Source organism: Vidua macroura, chromosome 8 (assembly GCF_024509145.1).
Source record: "Vidua macroura isolate BioBank_ID:100142 chromosome 8, ASM2450914v1, whole genome shotgun sequence".
Classification (NCBI taxonomy): Eukaryota; Metazoa; Chordata; class Aves; order Passeriformes; family Viduidae; genus Vidua; species Vidua macroura.
The window spans coordinates 26,962,623-26,982,955 of record NC_071578.1 but is presented as its reverse complement, the minus strand read 5'-3'; the positions used below and the strand labels follow the sequence as shown (position 1 = coordinate 26,982,955).

General features: G+C 35.7%; 1 protein-coding gene across 2 annotated transcripts in view; it reads left to right on the top strand.

The window, feature by feature from the left end:
- BMPR1A (bone morphogenetic protein receptor type 1A) overlaps positions 1-20,284 on the top strand; it is a 73,785-nt gene extending 53,501 nt beyond the window's left edge. For both annotated transcript variants that reach the window (XM_053984416.1, XM_053984417.1), the window contains 10 exons: positions 7,462-7,624; positions 8,931-9,033; positions 9,528-9,627; positions 10,436-10,535; positions 11,329-11,473; positions 12,475-12,667; positions 13,031-13,328; positions 13,776-13,951; positions 14,475-14,605; positions 15,681-20,284. In XM_053984416.1, coding sequence (XP_053840391.1) covers positions 7,462-7,624; positions 8,931-9,033; positions 9,528-9,627; positions 10,436-10,535; positions 11,329-11,473; positions 12,475-12,667; positions 13,031-13,328; positions 13,776-13,951; positions 14,475-14,605; positions 15,681-15,806 — 1,535 coding nt within the window. In that variant the 3' untranslated portion in view covers positions 15,807-20,284. The remainder of the gene's footprint in view (positions 1-7,461; positions 7,625-8,930; positions 9,034-9,527; positions 9,628-10,435; positions 10,536-11,328; positions 11,474-12,474; positions 12,668-13,030; positions 13,329-13,775; positions 13,952-14,474; positions 14,606-15,680) is intronic.
- The last annotated feature ends 49 nt before the right edge of the window (positions 20,285-20,333 follow it).

The window sequence follows — 20,333 nt, the reverse complement described above, 5'->3', positions numbered from 1 at the left end:
GCTGCCTGGGCAGGTAGTGCAATATTCATCCTTAGAGGTAGTCAGAACTTTACTGCAATGAGTGAACAACCTGGTCTGATGTAGAAGTTGGTCCTGCTTTGACCAGGTGGTGGTACCAGGTGACTTCCAGAGATCTTTTCTGCTCTAAAATACTCAGACATAATGTTTTGCTGTGGAGCTTGTTCTATTTGCATTCAAGCAGTTTTGCTGCTTCTGGCTGAAGAGACCAGCTTCTTCCCTTGTTCCCTTGAGGAGGCTGGGAGTAATATGCTTGGGTTTTTTTGCTGAAGTCATGGTTACCCCTTTGCATTAGTCAATATTTAGCATCTTAATAATAGGCAATAGCAACTGAAGGATTTCTTTTTCCTCTCTAGATTCAAATAGAAATAATAATACAAATATGCAAGTCTTCTAGTGGCTTAGAATTAAATTACATTAACTCCTTCCATAATCACGGTGATTAATAATAATTCAGTAAATAACTTCCAGTAAGTAATATAAATAAATTAAGTTTAAAGACTGAAAATTATTTTTCAGCTTCAAAAGAAGAAATTTCCTTATCTTAGAAATTTTCCTGACTTTCAAATCAATACTGAGGGAGGTCTGAAATCCATGGAAAAGTTGAGCTTATTGAAATGTTGTTAGTTCTTTGCACATTGCCTAAGGGCTTTTCTTCAAACGTACAAAATATGCTTGGTTTCCTGGAGTGGTGAGGAAAAAACCAATCAAATCTCTCTGCTTTTCCCTAGATTAATGGGGGAGGAAAGAATTAAGGTCATAGTCATAAAGCATTTGAAATTTTTATAGGAAAGAGACAATCTAAAGTGAAAAGTTTAAACCGTTGAAAAAGTAGCTTCAACAAGGAAAATATGTGTAGGATGTTAGAAAAAGGCATCATAAACCAATCAACAGAGGTGAAAAAGATTCGTTAGGAAGAATTGAAGAGAATTTGTGTGATTTACAAAAAGAGGAAGAAAAGCAAAGTAGAAACCAGTGTGTGTACTTCCAGTGTCTGGCATCCAGGTTAATGGTTTGCTCTCTTGGGGTTTTTTTGGAGGCTTCTGCAGAATGTTAGGAATTTCAGAACTTACCAAGACCTGAGAGAATGATAAAAGCAAATGTGTCTAAATAGCTGCATGTATATATACATACCAGATTGCTTAACAGGTAACTTGAAAAAGCAAGTGGCTGCATGTGTTGATTAATGTGAAAATATTGTTACAGTAACAACAGAAACCAGAGACAATTCTGTGTCATTATTGGTGAATAGCTGCAGTTTCTCAAGTTGGTACTGTGCAGCAGGGGGACCCAGTGGTCACCCTTTGGGTTGGATCTTTATAGCTTTGGGACTTCATCACTTACTTTGAGAAATAGTCAGAAATAAGGCTGAGTTGCAGATGGCCAGATTTAATAGCAATCTTTTCAATTAAAACATTTTTATTTCCTTTCTTGCTGTGGAAGGCCTTTGCAGTAGTTTCAAGTCTATGACTTGCTTTGCATCTTCATCCACCTCCTTTTTCTGATCTAAGGCAAGAGGTCTTGGGCTTCAGCTGCACTTGTGACTACACTAAACAGGTTCTGTCTTCCCAGTAGTGCAGGGTTTTCGTGCAGAGGACCAGTTTTACTTCCAAGTAGAGTACTTTGTTGTTTTAGTGCACTGATGAGCACGTCTGATCAATATATGTGGCAGTAATAAAGTGCTTAACATCTACTTAAACATGTTCTCATAAATTTGGTTCTTCATTGCTGGCAGTTTGCTTCCCATGTGGCTCATCACACGTTTATATATTCTTCAGAGACACCACAGAAGACCAGTATTTTAATCCTTGTAAATTAGTTGACTAAAAATGTATTAATACCACTTGATATGTATGAAGATATATTAAAAGTCAAATTCTAAAATAATTAGTATTAATATTAAATATTAAAATGGACTTAAACTTGCCACTGTTAGTGAAGTAAAAAAAAAAACCCTGTTGATTTTTGTTCACTGCTCTAATTACTTTTATTCAAATACTTGACATAGATAAGGTATATATTAAGATACAATTTTAAAACTTTATGCACTTTTTCATTTTCAGGTGAAGTAGTTAACTGACTTTGAATGTATAAACTAATCTGAAATAAAATTCTAAAAGCTATAGAAGGAACTTAAAGTTGTCAGTAGCTGGTTCATTATTTGAAAACACTAGTTCTGTTTATTGGCGATTTCCCCAATTATTGGCTGCATCTCTTTAAAACATGGGCAGCAACTGTGTTCTTATAAATTTGTCTGATTAAAATTCTTCCAAGAGATTATTAAAAGTTTATTTACTTCTTTATTAGAATTTTGCATTTAAAGTAACTTTATTCTTTAAAAGCCCTTTTAATTTAAATTACAATGCATTGTACATTTTTAAGAAAAATGCACAAAATTTTATATTGGGTGCATAAGAACAGAGCAGTCTTCAGAAGTGACTTAGGGAAGGGAAGTGGGAGCAGAGGCTGAGGACTGCAGCTTGGGAAGCAGAGGAGGCAGGGTCTGCCTGTCTATGTTGAGCACTGATCTAGCTCCTGGGAAAGCTGGAAGGACAGGAGAGAGGTTTTAAACCAGTAGTCTGGGAACATGCTGTGATTTTTAGGAACCAGTTCTGCTAGATGGAGCTACCTCTAACATGCCTAGTCTTCGGAAATCACAGCCTTGATACGTAAAAAAGCACTTGATATGTAAAAAAGGGAGCATTATGGTTACAATGTCAAACACAGAGTTTGGAGAAGCATTCAAGATACTTTCTTTGCACTCATACAATTTTTCTGATTTTTATAAAAACTATTTTGTCTTTTAAGAGCAAGTGTTAATATTGTATTCAAGCTGTGTCAGTTGTACTTAGGTTTAATTCACATAACAGAACATGTTAAATCATTATGAAAGTTTGTGATAGGCAGAAAGGTGAAATGTGCTTACTGGATTGGGGGATTTTGCAGTATCTGCATCCTAAAGCAAGAAAAAGTAATTTAGAACTACCACATAAAAATTTCAAGGTATGCCTTTTTCATAAGGGAGGCATATCTAACATAGAGAGCAGTGGTACAACTTTCATCTTTGATGAAAAGAGCCCAATGTGCATCAGCACCACCAGGGAGGCAGGTGAAGGGGCTCTTCTGACTAAGATTCTTCTTACTTATATATTGAATTTCTTAGAGTTTACAAGCATGGATCAGAGTAGCCACAAAGAAATGCCTTTAGCACTGTATTTCTGCTAGGACAAATCCCTTTAAAGGGAATAGTCTGGAATAGAAATGTTTTTATGGGCAACACCTATATTATGAACTCAGAAACCTATCAAACAACTTGATTGCTATAGGCCATATTGACCTTCCTTTGTGGAGAAGGAGAGAATACAATTAAGTAAAAAATTCTAGGCATAATTTGGCTTTTGTATTTGTCTTCTTACACTTACTGCTGTCTCTGCATTTCAGAGAGCTGTTTTTTTATGGGTCACACAAATCTTTTCTTAGATCAGAAGACTTAATGAAATTATATCTGTATCCTGGCATTGAGTTGCAAGCAGGTTAACTCAGGTTTTAGTGATTAGTAACACTGCAGTGTCACGCACAGTGCATTTTTAAGATTTATCCATGTTAATATTAATATTTGAAGCGTGCTTTCAAGTTGACTTAGATTTCTAACCTAGTGAGGTTTTTAATATCCTGTGCTTCTTTGAAATACATTTTATAGTCTTAAGTTATTTTCTGTGACTGGAAGAAGCAGTGCTTTGAATAATTTTTATTTTTGATCAAAGGCTGGATATGATAAATTGTCAGACATTGTTTTGTTTTAACAATTTGTTTTATTATTGGCTTTTGAAACTTTTATTTATTTTATTAAAATTAAGTTTAATTTTAAACAGAAAACCATTTAAGTGTTGTCCTGTCTGTAACAGTTGTTCACATTTGAAGAAATCTACAATGCATGTAGTGTATGATGGGGCAAAACAGAAGACAAAATCAGAACTTGAAGTCCCATCAGCTTTTTTCTCATCAGTGTCTTACACTGCAGTGAAGTTAGGAGAATGTTCTACCCTTACTCTGATATTTTGTTGAACGTCGTAACTTTGTAATGCAGTAAAATACACATTAGAGAGCAGTTTGTATGTTTAGAAGTCTATGGTACTGTCATTCTCAAGGCTGGATAAACAGGCTAGAAGTGATCCAGGATCTTGAACAAGCTCTCCAGCATGTGATAGCTCATTTGTTGCTCATGTATATTATTTTGCCCACCAGCTCTGTGCAGTTTGCAGGTGGAGGTTAGGAAATAGTGGAAAGGAAGCTTTGCTGTGCCTGAAGTCCGTGGGTGCTGTGTTTCAGTGCACAGTGCGCTGCACTTACACCTTTGAAGGTTATGTGAGATTTGTGTATCTATGTTTCTTAGCTGTACTGCAGAGTGACAACTGCAAGTGTCATGGAAAAGAAGAGATTAATTACATCATCAAGTAGTGTAGTGTCACAAGATCCTAAAACATGATCCTCCCTTTCCCTGTCCTCTTCCCGGGGGAAGATGCAACAGTGTGAATGTCTGATAGCTGGAGCTCTGAGGGTGGGGACATAAAACTTAGAGCAAGATGTTCTTTTGTCCTATGCTTAGTTCTCTCTTGTTCATTTACTCAGTGTCTATTAACCAGGAAAAACAGCAATGAAGCATCCTGTGAGTTCAGGGCCTTCATTTGCCCTCTTAACATCTAAGGTGGGTGGAAGCCAAGTCTTTCTATGCTTGACTCCCAAACCCATATCTAGCAGCTTTAAGATGGACACTAATGTGTCTTAAAGTGCTGAGGATGAATTGCAGTACTGCAGTAAAGGATACAGTTAGGTATCCTAGGTGGAGGCAATTAAAAACTCTTTCATGAAGTAATCCCAAACTTCCTCAAAATTTTCCTATTCTCTTCCCTGGGTACTCAAGCTCTTGTCTAAGAAGAGTTCTGCTTAGGAAGTAAAAATGCAAGAGTGAAGTGATTTTCTTTTTTTCCCCCATTCTTTGTGCAGTTCAGGTATTACCTGTAAGATAAAAGCAGGCTGCTACGGAGTTTTACATTACAAAAATAATGAAATTGTAGTCTATTCTTGCTTTGAATAAAAATCTTTGCCTACAGAAACTGAACAAAAGACAAAGATGTTGTTTCTTTGAGAATACAGTTACGTGGTTTGGATTTTTTATAGTATGTGCTTTTCATAAATCTTATAATGCAATCCATTGTAATAAATGAAGAGGGAAAATGTATTTCATGTCACTTTTAGTATAAAAGGTTGGTATACCTGTAGTCATGCTTCAGTGTTAGTTTACAGAGATTTATACTGCTTTAAAAGATGCCAGACATGCACAAAAATGTTATTCTTTCTGTTCTGAGCTGGAAGAAGCCATGCTTTCAGGGTTCCTTGGATTTCTTGTCTAATAAACTGAAAAAACATTGCATTCAGTGATCAGGGTAAGAAAATGGATGAGTGACTGTAAGACACTGATCATAAAGTACCATAAACACTTTTAACATGTGGAATGTCCCTCAAGATAAGAGGGATTTATAACATCAATTGGGAAAGACACTGTAGTCATTCACCAAAATTAGAAAGACAATACTTGTGCATATGCAGTGGCTTTTGGTTTAAATATTAAGTAGAATTACCTGTTCTCTGAGCAGGTAAGGATCTCTTAAATGCGAATACAGAATGTTGTGTGATGTCTTTAGCAAAGTATTAAAATTACCTTTCAGTTTATGCTGGGAAGAAATATGTAGAAAGAGAAGGGGGGTGGATGGAGGAGCTGTTTCAGTTGTGCAGGATTCCTCTTGGTTAAATCAGAAATACCCGTAACGTACTGTTATTCCAGCATTGGATCTTGTTTCTTATGAACAGTCTGTAGAGATCAGGACTATTTAACTTGGGCATTAATGAAATACTCTTTGAAGACCACATATTAAATAAAGCACTGCTCTGTGATTTCAGTGTTTAGGTAATGGTGTGTTTCTCAAGATATTCTCTTAGCTGTATGCAGAAGAAGCATGGTTGCATTACTTTGCTGCATTGGACATTGCAGTAGGTGTGCTGAATTAACCAGATGAGGAAATCTGTGAGTCTGCTATTTTCAGTACAGTAGGATCAAATTTCACAAATATTTAATTGGCACTTGTCTGAATGACACACATGTTACAGTAGAGTGATGCAGAGGGCTGTGTCTGTAAGAGGTTTTAATCAAGTTTTTCTGGATGTGTTTCAAGCAAGGTACAATGGAACACTAATATTCTCTTCACTCTACAGCTCATGTTTGCTCAGTTTCACAGGAGGCCCAAGAATCTGTTCAAAGACACTCTGAGTTTGCTGCTCACGTTTCTTTTCCTTGGAATACTGAAACTTCTATTGTGACCTCCATTTTTTTTACTAATAACTAAATTTGTAAAAGCTTCTCCTGGTCCTGACTGGCTGCTGGCTTATCTTGCCAACACTGAGCCTCACACAGAACCTTGCTGTAATCTGTCAGATAGTTTGTTCACAGCTCTTCTATCTGTATTTGGTTCATACCTTAAGGATTTAGAGCCAAGGTGGTTGACAGGAAGAGATTGCTTGTTGGTAAAATTGTGTATGATAAAGCTGAAGGAGATGGGTAAAGATGTTCTCATCTCATACAGTAATCACATGGCGTATTCCAGATGAGGCAGATAATGTTCATCATTTTTGTTCTGGATGTTCTTCACTAAGAAGAAAATGGATGTTTTCTTCTGAATGCCTACATTCACAAAAGCACTTTAATAATATGATCAAGAACAAATGATGTTTAACTCTGCTACTATTGAGAAACTGAGGGTTACTTGGAACATGATGTAGCCCTGTTTCTATTCTGTGAAAGCTCGTTTGGATGGATGTTCATGTCATTTACTGAAATTTAATTTGCAAACAAGATTTACTTTAGCTGTGTTTTGAAGTACTAATGCATACAGAGATCAAAAAAACCAAGAGATTTTGGAGTTATTACTGCTCTTCCATGAGACTGTGAATCTATAAAAAATTACTTCAGAAAATTAGAAAATTGCATATTAAGTATGTTCAGTCATGCATAAAATTATTCTTGTTGTGGTTATCAAGCCGTCAGCATTTTGGTTTTCTAAACACATGAATGAGAGAAGCTTTCTTCAGAAAATTCTAACCAGTTACACCACTGCTTTCCTGCCCTACCTCAAAAAGAGAAAATATCTTTTTGTTTATATTGATTATATATGGTTGGAAGATCTGCTGTTAAGGTACAAAATATGTCACCTGGATATTTCTAGAATAAAATTATTAATTCAGATTTCTACTATAATCTTGGGAGAGGAGATTGCCTTGTATGCTTCAGTTATAAATACAATAATTGTTGTCATGTTTTGCCTATAAAACTCTTGAGCAGTTGTCGAAGAGATGCAGACTTTTTTTTTTTGTTGTATTTTTTGTGTCCAGGTCAAAAGCCAGACAGCATGCTTCATGGTACAGGAATGAAGACAAATTCTGACCAAAAGAAACAAGCAAATGGAGTAACACTTGCTCCAGAGGACACCTTACCTTTTCTTAAATGCTACTGCTCAGGACATTGTCCAGATGATGCTATTAACAACACATGCATGTAAGTGTTGCATTCGGGATAGAGAGGTTCTTTGAAGTATATCATTTTGGATTTTGAGAGAGTAGACTACCTCTGGAGGCTGACCAAGGTTCTCTCAGGTGATCTGACCATAATTGATTATGTTCTGTGAGTGCTAAAACCCATGGTCATCTATTTTCACCACATCTTAGAACAATTTACAACTGGTCATTTTAAGCCTAGCAACTGCTTTGAAGGACAGAGGTTTTAAGTAACCCTGTGGTATTTTATAGCTGGGTGAGTATTAAGTGACCCAATTCTAAGCCTTCTGACATGACCACCTGTTTGCTTATTTCTTCACCTAGTAGTCAAAAAGATAGTGTAAACAACATAGCCATTTACTGAGAATTCTTCTTGTTACATGTTCAATAGTTACAGAATATGAAGGAAAGGCAGGGGAAAATAAAGAAAAGCCTGTGGACATGTAGAGACAGGAGGGAAGTTTTATCTTTGTTAGGTATAAGAATCCAAAGAGACTCATGCACAGGTTATGTGCTTGCTTAAGGTGTTTTTTTTTCATGTCCTGAAACATCCTTAGTTTTCTTTTTTTTCTCTCCATTTGCAATTCCATGTTCAAGGCCCTTCTGTTTTCTTCCTTAAGAATTAATATACACAGTTGAAAACTTACTACTTGCTCCTGTGCTTTGAGTCTTCACTTTAACATAGGTTTCAGTCTCTCTAACGTGTCACTTGGCAGTTGCTGTGGAGCCCAAGGAGGTAGAATAAACACTGCTGTCTTCTTAAATGTAAACACATGCAGAACTTAAAAACAATTTTGAACTGAGAAAATGTTCCAGTATTTTGTCTTTCAAGCCTCTTGGTATTCATTTATTGGTTTTTATTGCCCTCTAGTGTGTGCAGTCTGTATAGACCTTACTAATTTTTGTCTGACCTAGCAACTGATAGGCCATTATGCTGATAATGAAGGTATTAGTTAAAAACACACAGTGTCTATATGCAGGGTACCTTATGGCGTTATGCTTTCCACATCTGCATTTTTTTGAATTAGTGTAAATAGATTTTTGGCAAACCAAATTATTTCTAAATTTGTTTTCCTTTGTGTCTGTGTTGAGGGAATGAATGAGTATTTGTGAGAAGGCATCCCTGTAGTGTTCTGTTTGAGAATACTGTGGAGGTCTTTTATTCTCAGACTGGATGGTAACCACTGTATTGAAGAATTTTTCTAGAAGTTTTCATTCTAGAATTCTTAACGGGTTCATGGTCAACTAATTCTGAATATTGAATGAAAAACACGCTGGTAAAAGCACATGTGATATGTTTATTGCAGAACTAATGGGCATTGCTTTGCTATCATTGAGGAGGATGAACATGGAGAACCGACGCTTGCTTCTGGCTGCATGAAGTATGAAGGTTCAGACTTCCAGTGCAAGGTGAAAAAATGAGATTTATACCAGTGCCATACTTTATTTTATTTTTATGCCACTCCCTTTTTTTATATGGCATTCTGAAGATGCTTCTAAAGCAAATACTGCTGCTATGATGAGTATAAGAGAAAAACTTTTAAAGGGATTGGGTTTTCTGTCTTAAGACCAGCATTTATTTAACATATGATTAACTGGTTTTGACTAAGCTCAAGACTTTTCCCATGTATGAAATAGTGGCTTAAGTAGAAACCATCTATTTCTGTGCAACAAGTGAAAAACATCTCGTGAAATATAAAAAAATGCAAGATCAAATGTAGGCTCAAAGATTAGATGAAGTCTGTGGGCCACTGCAGAGTGATCTCATACATTAAATGGTGTGGTTGAAGTGCCTTTTAAATAAAATAGCTTACACTTCTGTCTGTGCTATATTGTAGCTGTAGCATCTCATGTCCCCATTTTAGCTTCAAAATCTAAATGTTCGTTGAATTCTCCTTCAACAGGACTCACCTAAAGCGCAGTTACGCCGAACGATTGAGTGCTGTCGCACTGATTTCTGCAATCAGGATTTGCAACCAACATTACCACCTCTTGATAGTACAGGTAAACACCTCCTATGTGTTCACACTGCTAAGAAATTCTGTGTAGGTTCTGTTCTTCCTGATCAACAGTAGAAATAAGGAGAAAATGTAATTATAGTATCACACAAATCTGGTTTTTTCCTTACTCAGTAATTTTTTTATGGAGATCTGTACTACTCTTCATTTTCTATTTTCAGTTTTCCTTTTTTGCCACTTTCAAGTTAATCTTTTCCTCGATCATGGCATTTTTATTCTTGTTCTTAGTGCGTTCATATCTTGACTGCATGTGATCTTCTGATCTATTTTTATTCTGTTTCCACAGTCTGATCTCTTTTAAAAATGTTTTTCTTAATCTCTGCTGTGCTTTTACCATTATGAATGCCATCATGAAAAAAACTATTCAGACCTTGTTAACACCTCTTTATTGCAAATTCATTCTCTTCTTTCTATTGTTCCCAGCAAAAATAGTTTGTTTTCATGCGCTTACTCATTCATTGCTAGACAAGTTGTACTGGTCTAACTGTTGCTTTATATCTTCTCAGAATCTTACTGCTCTAAATCCTTAATTTCTATTTCTAACAAACTAGCAAGAGTCAACCAAAACCAACAATTCGGAAATCTCAAGCTGAATCTTTTTATATATTTTTTTTTTGTCATCCAAATGATTTGTCTTTGCTTTTGTGGTATAAATACTTAATTTGATACACAGTATATGAAATCATACCTAAATAAACTGTTTCAATGTATGTTTAATTAATAGACTTTGGAAACTCTCTTTTTTTTTTCCTTTCTATTTTTTCTTTCTTTTTTTTTTTCTTTTTGTCAAATAGATGGACTTTTTGATGGCAGCATTCGTTGGATGGCAGTGTTGATTTCTATGGCAGTCTGCATAATAGTCATGGTCATCTTACTTAGCTGCTTTTGTTACAAGTAAGAAAGCACTTTCTTTATTGGCAACATTTTTAATTTTGCAAATCAGTGTAAACAGAACAGTTATTTTGCTAATGTACTCAGTTAATCATATGTAGATTGGAAATAGTTGGAACCTAATTCCACATTTCTGTGGGTAGCAGAATGAAATGTTCATAGCAGAGAATTTAAGTGAGTTTGGTCCTTTCCTCTGGCTACAAAATATTTACAGTTTTGCAAGCTACACATAACTTAGATGCTATAGCAGCTGGTAAACAGGAATATCTTCATGCTTTTTATGCTTTTGGGTCTTCAGTCACTTTGAATAGTTAAATTTCATCTGCTTCTGAGATTTTCTGCTGAGTTTCAAAACTAAGTAAATATCCAGCTGAGCTGTGGCAGTTCATTCAGGTGTTTCTGTTAGCCCCAGCCCTGTACTGGAGGTGATCACTGTTCTAGCAGTTTCCAAGGCTTGTGTCAGCCTCAGCTGCTGTGGTTCAAGGTTCTGTCTGTTCATTTAACCCAAAATCAGCAATGTTGTGCTGGTAACTCTGGCTGAGAGCTGAGTATTAAAAATGGTGGGTTTCTACCTCACTGATAATCAGCTGACAAACCTGTACATGCATTACAACAGCTTCTTAACATTAAAAAGCTATATAAGTTACATTTCATGAAAAGAAAAAATACAGTAGCATCTCCTTCTCTGTTTTTTCTTTTGAGAAAATGTGTATGTTTAAATAACTCCTTTCCTAGAACAGTTTGTTACATATTTTAAGTGTTTTGGAGTTCAGCTTAACTTCTGTTACTTTTGCAGGCATTACTGTAAGTCAATGGCAAAGAGGCACTGTTATAATCGTGACCTGGAACAAGATGAAGCATTTATTCCAGCTGGGGAGTCATTAAAAGACCTTATTGACCAGTCACAGAGTTCTGGGAGTGGATCAGGACTACCACTGTTGGTAAGTCATAAACTTGAGATTTTTCTTCACTGAATTTCTCTCCATCACAAACAAAGCTTGGTTTGGATCTAATGCCTAGAACAAAAGCAGTCTGTTCATACAAAATGCTAATTATTTTATATGCCATCATGATGAAGGTGAAGTACAAACTGAACATGTTTAAAGCCCATCTTCACATAGTTAATTAAAATGAAGTGTCAAATCAGAGACGTTAAAAAATCTGTTGGCATCAGCAGAATTCAAAGAAAACAGCTATTAAGATAAAAATACAAGACATGGCTAATGTAAGTATCAAATTGAGTGAACTCAGAGATTTTACTTTCTTAGTATCCACTGACCATTAAAATAGAAAAGCCAGAGAGGGACTTCTTACAAGGGCATGTAGACAAGGGGAAATGGCTTTAAACTGAGAGTAGGTTTAGATGGGCTATTAGGAAGAAATTCTTCACTGAGGGTGTTGAGGCACTGGAACAGGTTGCCACAGAAGCTGTGGATGCTCCATCCCTGGCAGTGTTCAGGTCCAGTCTGGATGGGGCTTGGAGCAGCCTGTTCTAGTGGAAGGTATCCCCACCCATGACAGAGGGATTGGAAGTAGATGACCTTTAGGGTCCTTTCCAATTTAAACTATTTTGTGATAATTATTCATAATTTTGCTCATTCACCATCCTATGTAATACTTGCATAAAAATTAGCCAGTGAGACAGATGACTATTTATAAATCAGAAATAAAATGGAAGACAGCATACCCTTCATTTAGAAGTTGAATTGACTTAAATCTTTTTGAGTTTTTTTCATACCTTAGAGGCAGCAATAATGAGTCCAAAATTGGAATCTAAAAAATTTCATGGAAAACTTTTACAATGGTATAAAACTTTAAAGTAATCCAAACTTGACAAGCGGCCTGGCCAGGTACTTTTGGTTAACTGGTATGTTTCCCTCCTCCATCTTATGCCCTCTTCTTTTTTTTTTTAATTTTTTTTTTTTTTTTATGTCTTCCTTAGGTTCAGCGTACTATTGCCAAACAAATTCAGATGGTAAGGCAAGTTGGAAAAGGACGATATGGTGAAGTGTGGATGGGCAAATGGAGGGGTGAAAAAGTGGCAGTCAAAGTGTTCTTCACCACAGAAGAAGCCAGCTGGTTCAGAGAAACAGAGATTTACCAAACTGTTCTCATGCGACATGAAAACATCCTCGGTAAGGCAGCAGAACCTTGGCTGCTGGAGGGTGGAGGAGGAGGAGCTCTTACTGGGTGCTGTGAGGGGTCTAAGGAATAATCAGATGGGTTATTCCCTTAATGTGCACTAATTAAATGTTACTGAAAGGGTAGAATTGTGTTGCTTTTGGTTAGTAGCATGTCTGCAATCTCTTTGCTGGAAAGCTGGACTGGTAACCTCACGTACAGTTAGAATTAGAGGTTCTACATGATTAGTTTTCATAAGGGCAACACATATTTTCTGCTAAAGTGCAAGGAAATACAGCTCTAGGAATTACCACTAAATCTACTACACTAAAATTTTATGTACAAATAAATAGTAACTTGGTTTATACATTTCATAGGTTTCATAGCAGCAGATATTAAAGGCACTGGCTCCTGGACACAGCTTTACTTGATCACGGATTATCATGAAAACGGATCATTGTATGATTTTCTGAAGTGCACTACTCTGGACAACAGGGCTCTGCTCAAACTGGCCTATTCTGCTGCGTGTGGCCTGTGCCACCTGCACACAGAAATCTATGGGACACAAGGCAAGCCTGCGATTGCACACAGGGACCTGAAGAGTAAAAACATCTTGATAAAGAAAAACGGAACCTGCTGCATTGCGGACTTGGGTCTTGCAGTCAAGTTCAACAGGTAACAAACCCTCTGTCATCGGAAAACTTTCATGTCATTTTTTTATTTAATGCACCAGATACTCAATTTAAAAAGGCAGATGTAGTAAAATGTAGTTCTTGAATGCTGGTAGACATTATGATGAAAATAGCTTGTTAAGAAACAATGAAAATACTCTTCTTATGGAAAATAAAAGTTTTGTAGAAGAAATGGAGACTATTTTTTTTTTATTTAAAACTAGCCTTTCATAGTAATTGCAATCATGTAAATTCTTTCATAGAAAATTTAAACAGCATATAGGCAGTTGAAACTTAATTGAAAATGTGATATTTTAATAGTATTATTAAATACTTTTATTCATTTAAGTTCTATGGAGACAGAGGCTTTTCTTTTTAGTGGTTGTGCCATACAGGATTTCATAACTTGTAACAGTCCACAATTCAGTAACTTGCTAATGTTTTCATATAGTGACACCAACGAAGTTGACGTTCCCTTGAACACCAGAGTGGGAACAAAACGTTACATGGCTCCAGAAGTCTTGGATGAAAGCCTGAATAAAAACCATTTCCAGCCATACATCATGGCTGACATCTACAGTTTTGGGCTGATCATCTGGGAAATGGCTCGGCGCTGTGTCACAGGAGGTAAACTTTTAAACATTCTGTATAAAATCTACCAGGCCCTTCCCTCACTCTTGCAATGTTTCACCAGGAAATAATATAATTAGCTTGCTGTGTCATTAGGTGTGTATTCTTTAAAAGCAGTAGGAATAGTCTGACAAATAGTCTTGTGACTCATCCTAGCTTTTCTTTTACTCTCCTTTTGTATCCTTATGCATCTTCACCTGTATTCTTCCATCTTATATTTCTCTGTGCTTCTTTGTAGCATGTAGTAGATTAGAAAAAGCCAAAGCTAGCATTTGGTATCAAAATCAAAGGCACTACAAGGAATCATCATAGCTACTAAAGTTAATAATCATTATATTGGAGCTTTTATGGTAAATTATTGTTGTAGTGAAATTTTCAGATTTTTACCACAGTAAAACTCACAGTGTAGTGAGTTTAACTTGGCAGAAAGTTAATTTTTGTTCCTAGCTAAGGAAATCCAAGAGTAGATATGTAGATTTATTTCTTTTAATTGTTCCTAATCTTTCACAATTATCTCCAGGTATTGTTGAAGAGTACCAGTTGCCATATTATGACATGGTGCCAAATGATCCATCCTATGAGGACATGAGAGAAGTGGTGTGTGTCAAACGCCTACGCCCAGTGGTATCGAACAGATGGAACAGCGATGAAGTGAGTGTGCTCAGAGGAAAAGCTGCTTCAGTTTGTTCATTAATATGGGGTGGTATTTTAGTTTAATAAATACTAAAATGTTGTAAAGTAGGACTGCGTTCACACATTCAGATACTTCGAAAACCTCATAGCAATAATAGGAGGAAGACATGCTTGAGATAAGTTCAAAATATTGGTTTTTTTAATGTATCTTTTCAGTGATCTGAGGGGAAGATACCCTTAAGCAGCATGCAAGTATATGAATACTGCTCTACTTGAGATTGTGTATTTTAGATAGTGGAATATAGTCAGAGTTTAATTGGAGCTAAAACTTAAATTATTTTTAATTCATTTTATTAGTCTTAATAGATATAGCTTATTGGTTTGTGGCATAAGATATTTCATGAAAGATAAAGCAGTTCCTTTGTGGATTTCCTCTTCCATTTTTTTCCTTTTTTACTGTTACATCACAGGACAATCTGTGCTATAACTAAAATACTCTCATTTATATGTGTTTTTAAAGGGCCACAGCTTGAACACAGTAAATAAGACATAACTATTTCACATAGCAAATTAAATATGCCATATCCATTCTTCCCCAAGTCCTTGACTTCTATGAATTACCGGTTTTCTCCTTTTTTTTTTTGTCTGCTGAAAGAACTGTTGTCACATCTTCATTTTCCCTGAAAGAATTCTCTATGGTTTTGCAGCCGTATATGTGGAGATATTTCTGTTTATTGCTGCCATATTTGTACCACTGTTCTTGAGTTGTACAGAGAAGTTCTGGTAATGCATCACTGAGAGACTAAATCAACACTTCCATTAGTTCCAGCTACTGTAATACTAGGCAGTGATGGGGTGGGATAAGAAGGATTGGTATGTGGATGTCGGGTTTGGGATGTTTTGGGTTTTTTTCCTTCAGCAGATCGCTTTATAATAGTTTTCTACCAACAATTTTGCAGAAAATTTGGAAATTGCACATTTTTGAACTTGAAAGTTCTATAATTTGAGCTTGACAGCGAACCAGAATTATGACTGTGGATGTAGTGATTGTTACAAGATTGTTTCAAGCATGCCTTTGTTTTTCCTTTTGCAGTGTTTAAGAGCAATATTGAAGTTGATGTCTGAGTGCTGGGCTCATAATCCTGCCTCAAGGCTCACTGCCTTAAGGATCAAGAAGACACTTGCCAAGATGGTGGAATCACAAGATGTAAAGATTTGACATAGGAAATTGACTTTGGAGAGCAAAGCTGGACTCCCTAGATCTTTTCACTCAGACATGAGTGAGGAAGATGAAAATAGAGAAGAGGAAATAACTGAGATTCAGTATATTTTCTCAGCACACTTCTACAGGCTGCTAATGAAATCTTTCAGTACTTCATAGACCATGATACTGAGAGCCTCTATACACTATGTGCTAAATATATGGACAGCCTTGAGAAAATACACATTTTGTTTTGGTTTGAGCTGCATTGAGACTTCAATCATACTTAGTGAGTCTCCAGTAAAACTCTGGGTACTGAATTGAATGTTCAGATTACAGTGCTTTCTGTGAAAGCCTAACAAGCTATATGGATTCAACAGAGATGGAGAATATAAGCTTTTGGGTTTTTTTTTGCCTTCTACCTGATAAAACCTAGTCAATCCATACCAAGTTTTGGTGAAACAGCCTGTAGGTTATTAATCTGTTTGTGATACTACTCAGTTTAACAGTTCTTTATGCCTTTATGTGTGTGCCAGGATTATTTTGCTGTCATTTGGAATATATAAGAAACATTTAAATGAACAAAGTTTTATGGTCAGGGCTCCATGCATTTTATGGCTCCACAATCAGAGATTTGCTGCTGAATCTTTTGCCATTAAGTTATCTTCTGAAATCTCAGTTTTAATTTTTTTTTTCTGGTCACAAGGAGAACTGTAAAAATGTGAACCATTAATTAATTAAGAAATGCCTACCTAAATCTGTAAGGAGCTTGAAACAATCTTTTCTAGAGACGTAGGCTGCTTTGGTCATCTCACTTGCAGTCTAGAGAGAGCTTCATAATTGGATCCCTGATATTTGTCATGTTTTTTCACAGTGCCACATGCAACCAGCATTTTTGCCATAGAATACTTTACATCTTAGCAGAAAGACTGATGGTGATGTGTTTTGCCTTCCTGCTGTATTGGGGCTCTCTGATAGGTGTCTGTCAGGCTCTGAATTTCTTCCCACAAAGGAAGGGATTTGTCAGCTGTAGCCACGTGCTCTTTCATCATTTGACAAAACTAGGCAGAAGGTGAGTTTCAAAAGGCTTGAGAACAAGTCTGGTCTACAGACACAAAAAAACGCAGGAGGCTCTCGGTGCTCTGAAGATCAGAGAATGCAGTAAAGGGTCAAGACCAGGAGAAGTGAGTACGTGAACGGTTGAAGATCAGATCCACAGCGTGCAGAAGATTTGGAACTGGGTTGCTCTGATGTAGACACAGGAGGCCACATCTGTGGGCCACTTAGTGAAAGTGAAGATTTGAGACAAGGTAAATCAGTGGGTGTTGTAAGTTCTAGTTAAGTGTGGGAGGAATGGCATTGAAATTAAATCATGAAGATACAGTAAGTTAGCACAATTGTAAAACTTGGGTTTATTGTGCCAACTGTTCGACCTGCACGAGAAACTGAAGTTCCCCCATTTTCACCACTGACCCACACAAGGTGTATAGAAGCCAGAACCCTCCGTGAGGTTACTGTAAAGTAGAATTATTGATTTATAACTCCTTTGGCACTTCTACTTGCAAGTTAGAAAATAGTACCATAACTCAAGTTGAAGCTTCAAAGCATGAATCGTCTGAAGATTGAACACACAGTATTGGAACCATTGAATCTATTTGATAATTTAAGTGCCTATAATTTTGTACTGTAAATCTTGTTCTAAATAACTTTAAAAAGGGAAGTTATTTACACAGTGTGCTTTAGTAAAAAAAAAAAAACAAACAATAAATACCTAGTCCTAGGTACATCTGTACAATTAGATATATGCACACACACACACCATAGTTGAGATTTGAAGAAAAAAGTTAAGAATAATACCAGAATTGATGAAATTGTTAAAACTTCAGATTGATTTATGCCAGATTATTTGTTGTCTTAAAATATTTGCATAGAGATTGTTTTGATATGTTTAAATTTCCCTTGAAAACACAACTGATACAAAGCAGTGTAACACAGAAGTAATGTGATTTGTGAACAATTACAACCTTTTAGCATGTTACCTTTTTGTTTTAATCCTGTAGCTCCCATAATGTAAATGGTCAGGCAAAAGATTGCAGTATTTTTATTTTCTATTGTGATGTACAGACTTTATTTAACAGTTCTACATATTTTATAGAAAACTAGCTATTTCAAGGGACTTTTTTTTTAATAAAGTCATTACTTTTGTTTAGTAATGCCTTTAAGTATTAATATGTATTCTGGCTGAGAAGTTCATAGGTATGTCAACTTTAACTTATTTGAAAACAGCAAGAGATTTATGATATTGTGCCACAATCCTCATGATAAAGGGCTTTTAAAAAAAAAGTTTCTCCGTCCATTGCCAAGAAATACATGATGATTTTGAAATTGTTAATCATGTCTTCGCACATAATTTTTGCACAGGTAGTTGTAAAATTTTTGGTATAATCCAAAAAAAGTAAGGGTTAAGCTTTTTTTTTTTCCTTCTCTAGAATTTTTATCAATAAGAAGGAAAAAATGTTTATGTAGGTACCCTGCTAGCTTAAATTTTCAGAGCATGGAGATCTGTCTGAATTAACCCCGTCCTATGTAGAATATTGTGTCATTTCTTTTAGAATTTGCCACATCATCATTTGCTGTAAACATGTTTTGTGAATTTTTTTTTAGTTCATTTTTCCCAGCTCTTCAGGAAGCCCCTTCTCAAAGTATGAATTTCAATAACTTATAAATTTTCACTTATTTTCTTTTCCATTGTTTAGGTATTTGCAAGGCAGCAATAGGATGGTTAGACACCTTAGGACCTAAATTGATTTTCAAGTTTGCTTTAACATAGAGGGAGCCAACTGCTACAAAGATGATTTTTGAGAGGGGAAAAAAAAAAATCTTTTTTGCCTGAAACCTAATTTATGAGCACTTCAGTTACTCTGTTCATACTCAAATGTATCGTGCATGTGTAGTTCTTGCTGTGCTGAGCAGCAGCTTCATTGATTCCGATACTCAACAAAACATTAACACTAGAGGATGTCTATACTGATACTTAATCATTTGGGGGAAGAAAAATGTACTCTTAAGCCAGCCCATTAATTTTTACTTAACTAAACATAATTAATTACCTTACTCCAAAGGTAAGTTGTTGCTTCATGCAATCCTGTACAGTTAGAAGCCTTTAAGGTAAGGTTAGAGATGGTAATAAGAATCTTCTATTGGACTGTGATTAATCTCATTTTTGGTGGTCAGAATTTTAAGCATTTGTCATTCAAAAAAATATCCTCCAAAACTGACAAATGTGGGGGTTTTTTAATACAAAAATCAACTGTGTGGAAAATACCTTGGGGAGTATCAAGACTGTGCCTTGGAAGTTCTTAAACACTCAGATGGAGGGATTTTTATGTTTATTGAACCTGTTCCATGTGATTTTAGATGGAAATAATTGGAGTCACTTCATTCTTATTGTTGCAGCAACTAAAAGGAAAGTTTTTGTGTTCCTGGTTAACTTGTAAATTCCACCAGAAATGTGGTATTCCTACGGAGAAAATTAGGCTTACATTCTGAGTTTATTCTGGTTTTTACTTAATGTAATTTTTCCTCAAGAAACAGTTTTCCCAATATCCATCACTTCTTCTGAATTATTTACTTAATTAGCCTTTTTTGAGGTCTTGAATGAAATGTAAAATTAATATTATGTTACCTCCATAGTAGTCTAGAATCAAATTTTAGATCTTGATCTAAATGACCATTTGAATGTGTTTATAAAACAAATAATTTGGATATATTTCATCTACTCTGTCTTAACAGACTGTATTTTAATGGTCTAAAAGTGTTTGAAGAGCAGAGATAAAAGTTAATAAACATTCTTTTGCTATTGCAGATATTTTTAAAGGGAAGTTACATGCTCATCTTCTGTGAAATATTAGGATGATTTAGCCTTTGCTCCTTCTCCTGACAGTGCCTCTGAGTTAAGTCTTTATCCTGTGCCCACAGTCTTTATTCCAAGTAGGGGTGATGTCTAAAAGCAGCTGGCAGTGTTGCACAGTACAGTCCTTATGGAACCATGGTGCTCAGCCTTGGTTGTACAGCAGAAGTAGAGGGCACATTACTTCTGGTTTTTCGACAAATCTAATGTAATTGTTGCTTTGTGATATTTTACTGTTTAATGCAATTATAGAAGCCCACACCATGTAGTGATATTTGTGCTCTGACATGACATGCCCAAAATGAAATGTACTATATTGTATACAAGAAGAATAAATAACATTGTAGTTAACCTAGAGAAGATGTAAATAAAATATGAAAGAAGAGTGGAACAAGACAAATGGTCACACTCTTGTGTGTGTTATATGCCAGAAGTGTAGAATACTACTTTAAAAATGTAACACACTAATGTATTTTGTACAGCATCTGCTTTAGAAGGTGCCTTATTGAGTTTACCATGAATTGCTTGTTCTGTACACAGATTATGTCCAATGTATCATTTTTAAGTAAATAACCTTATTTTAGTACACATTAGTAATGTGTTTTGTTACTATAAGATTTTGCCTTAAAAATGTA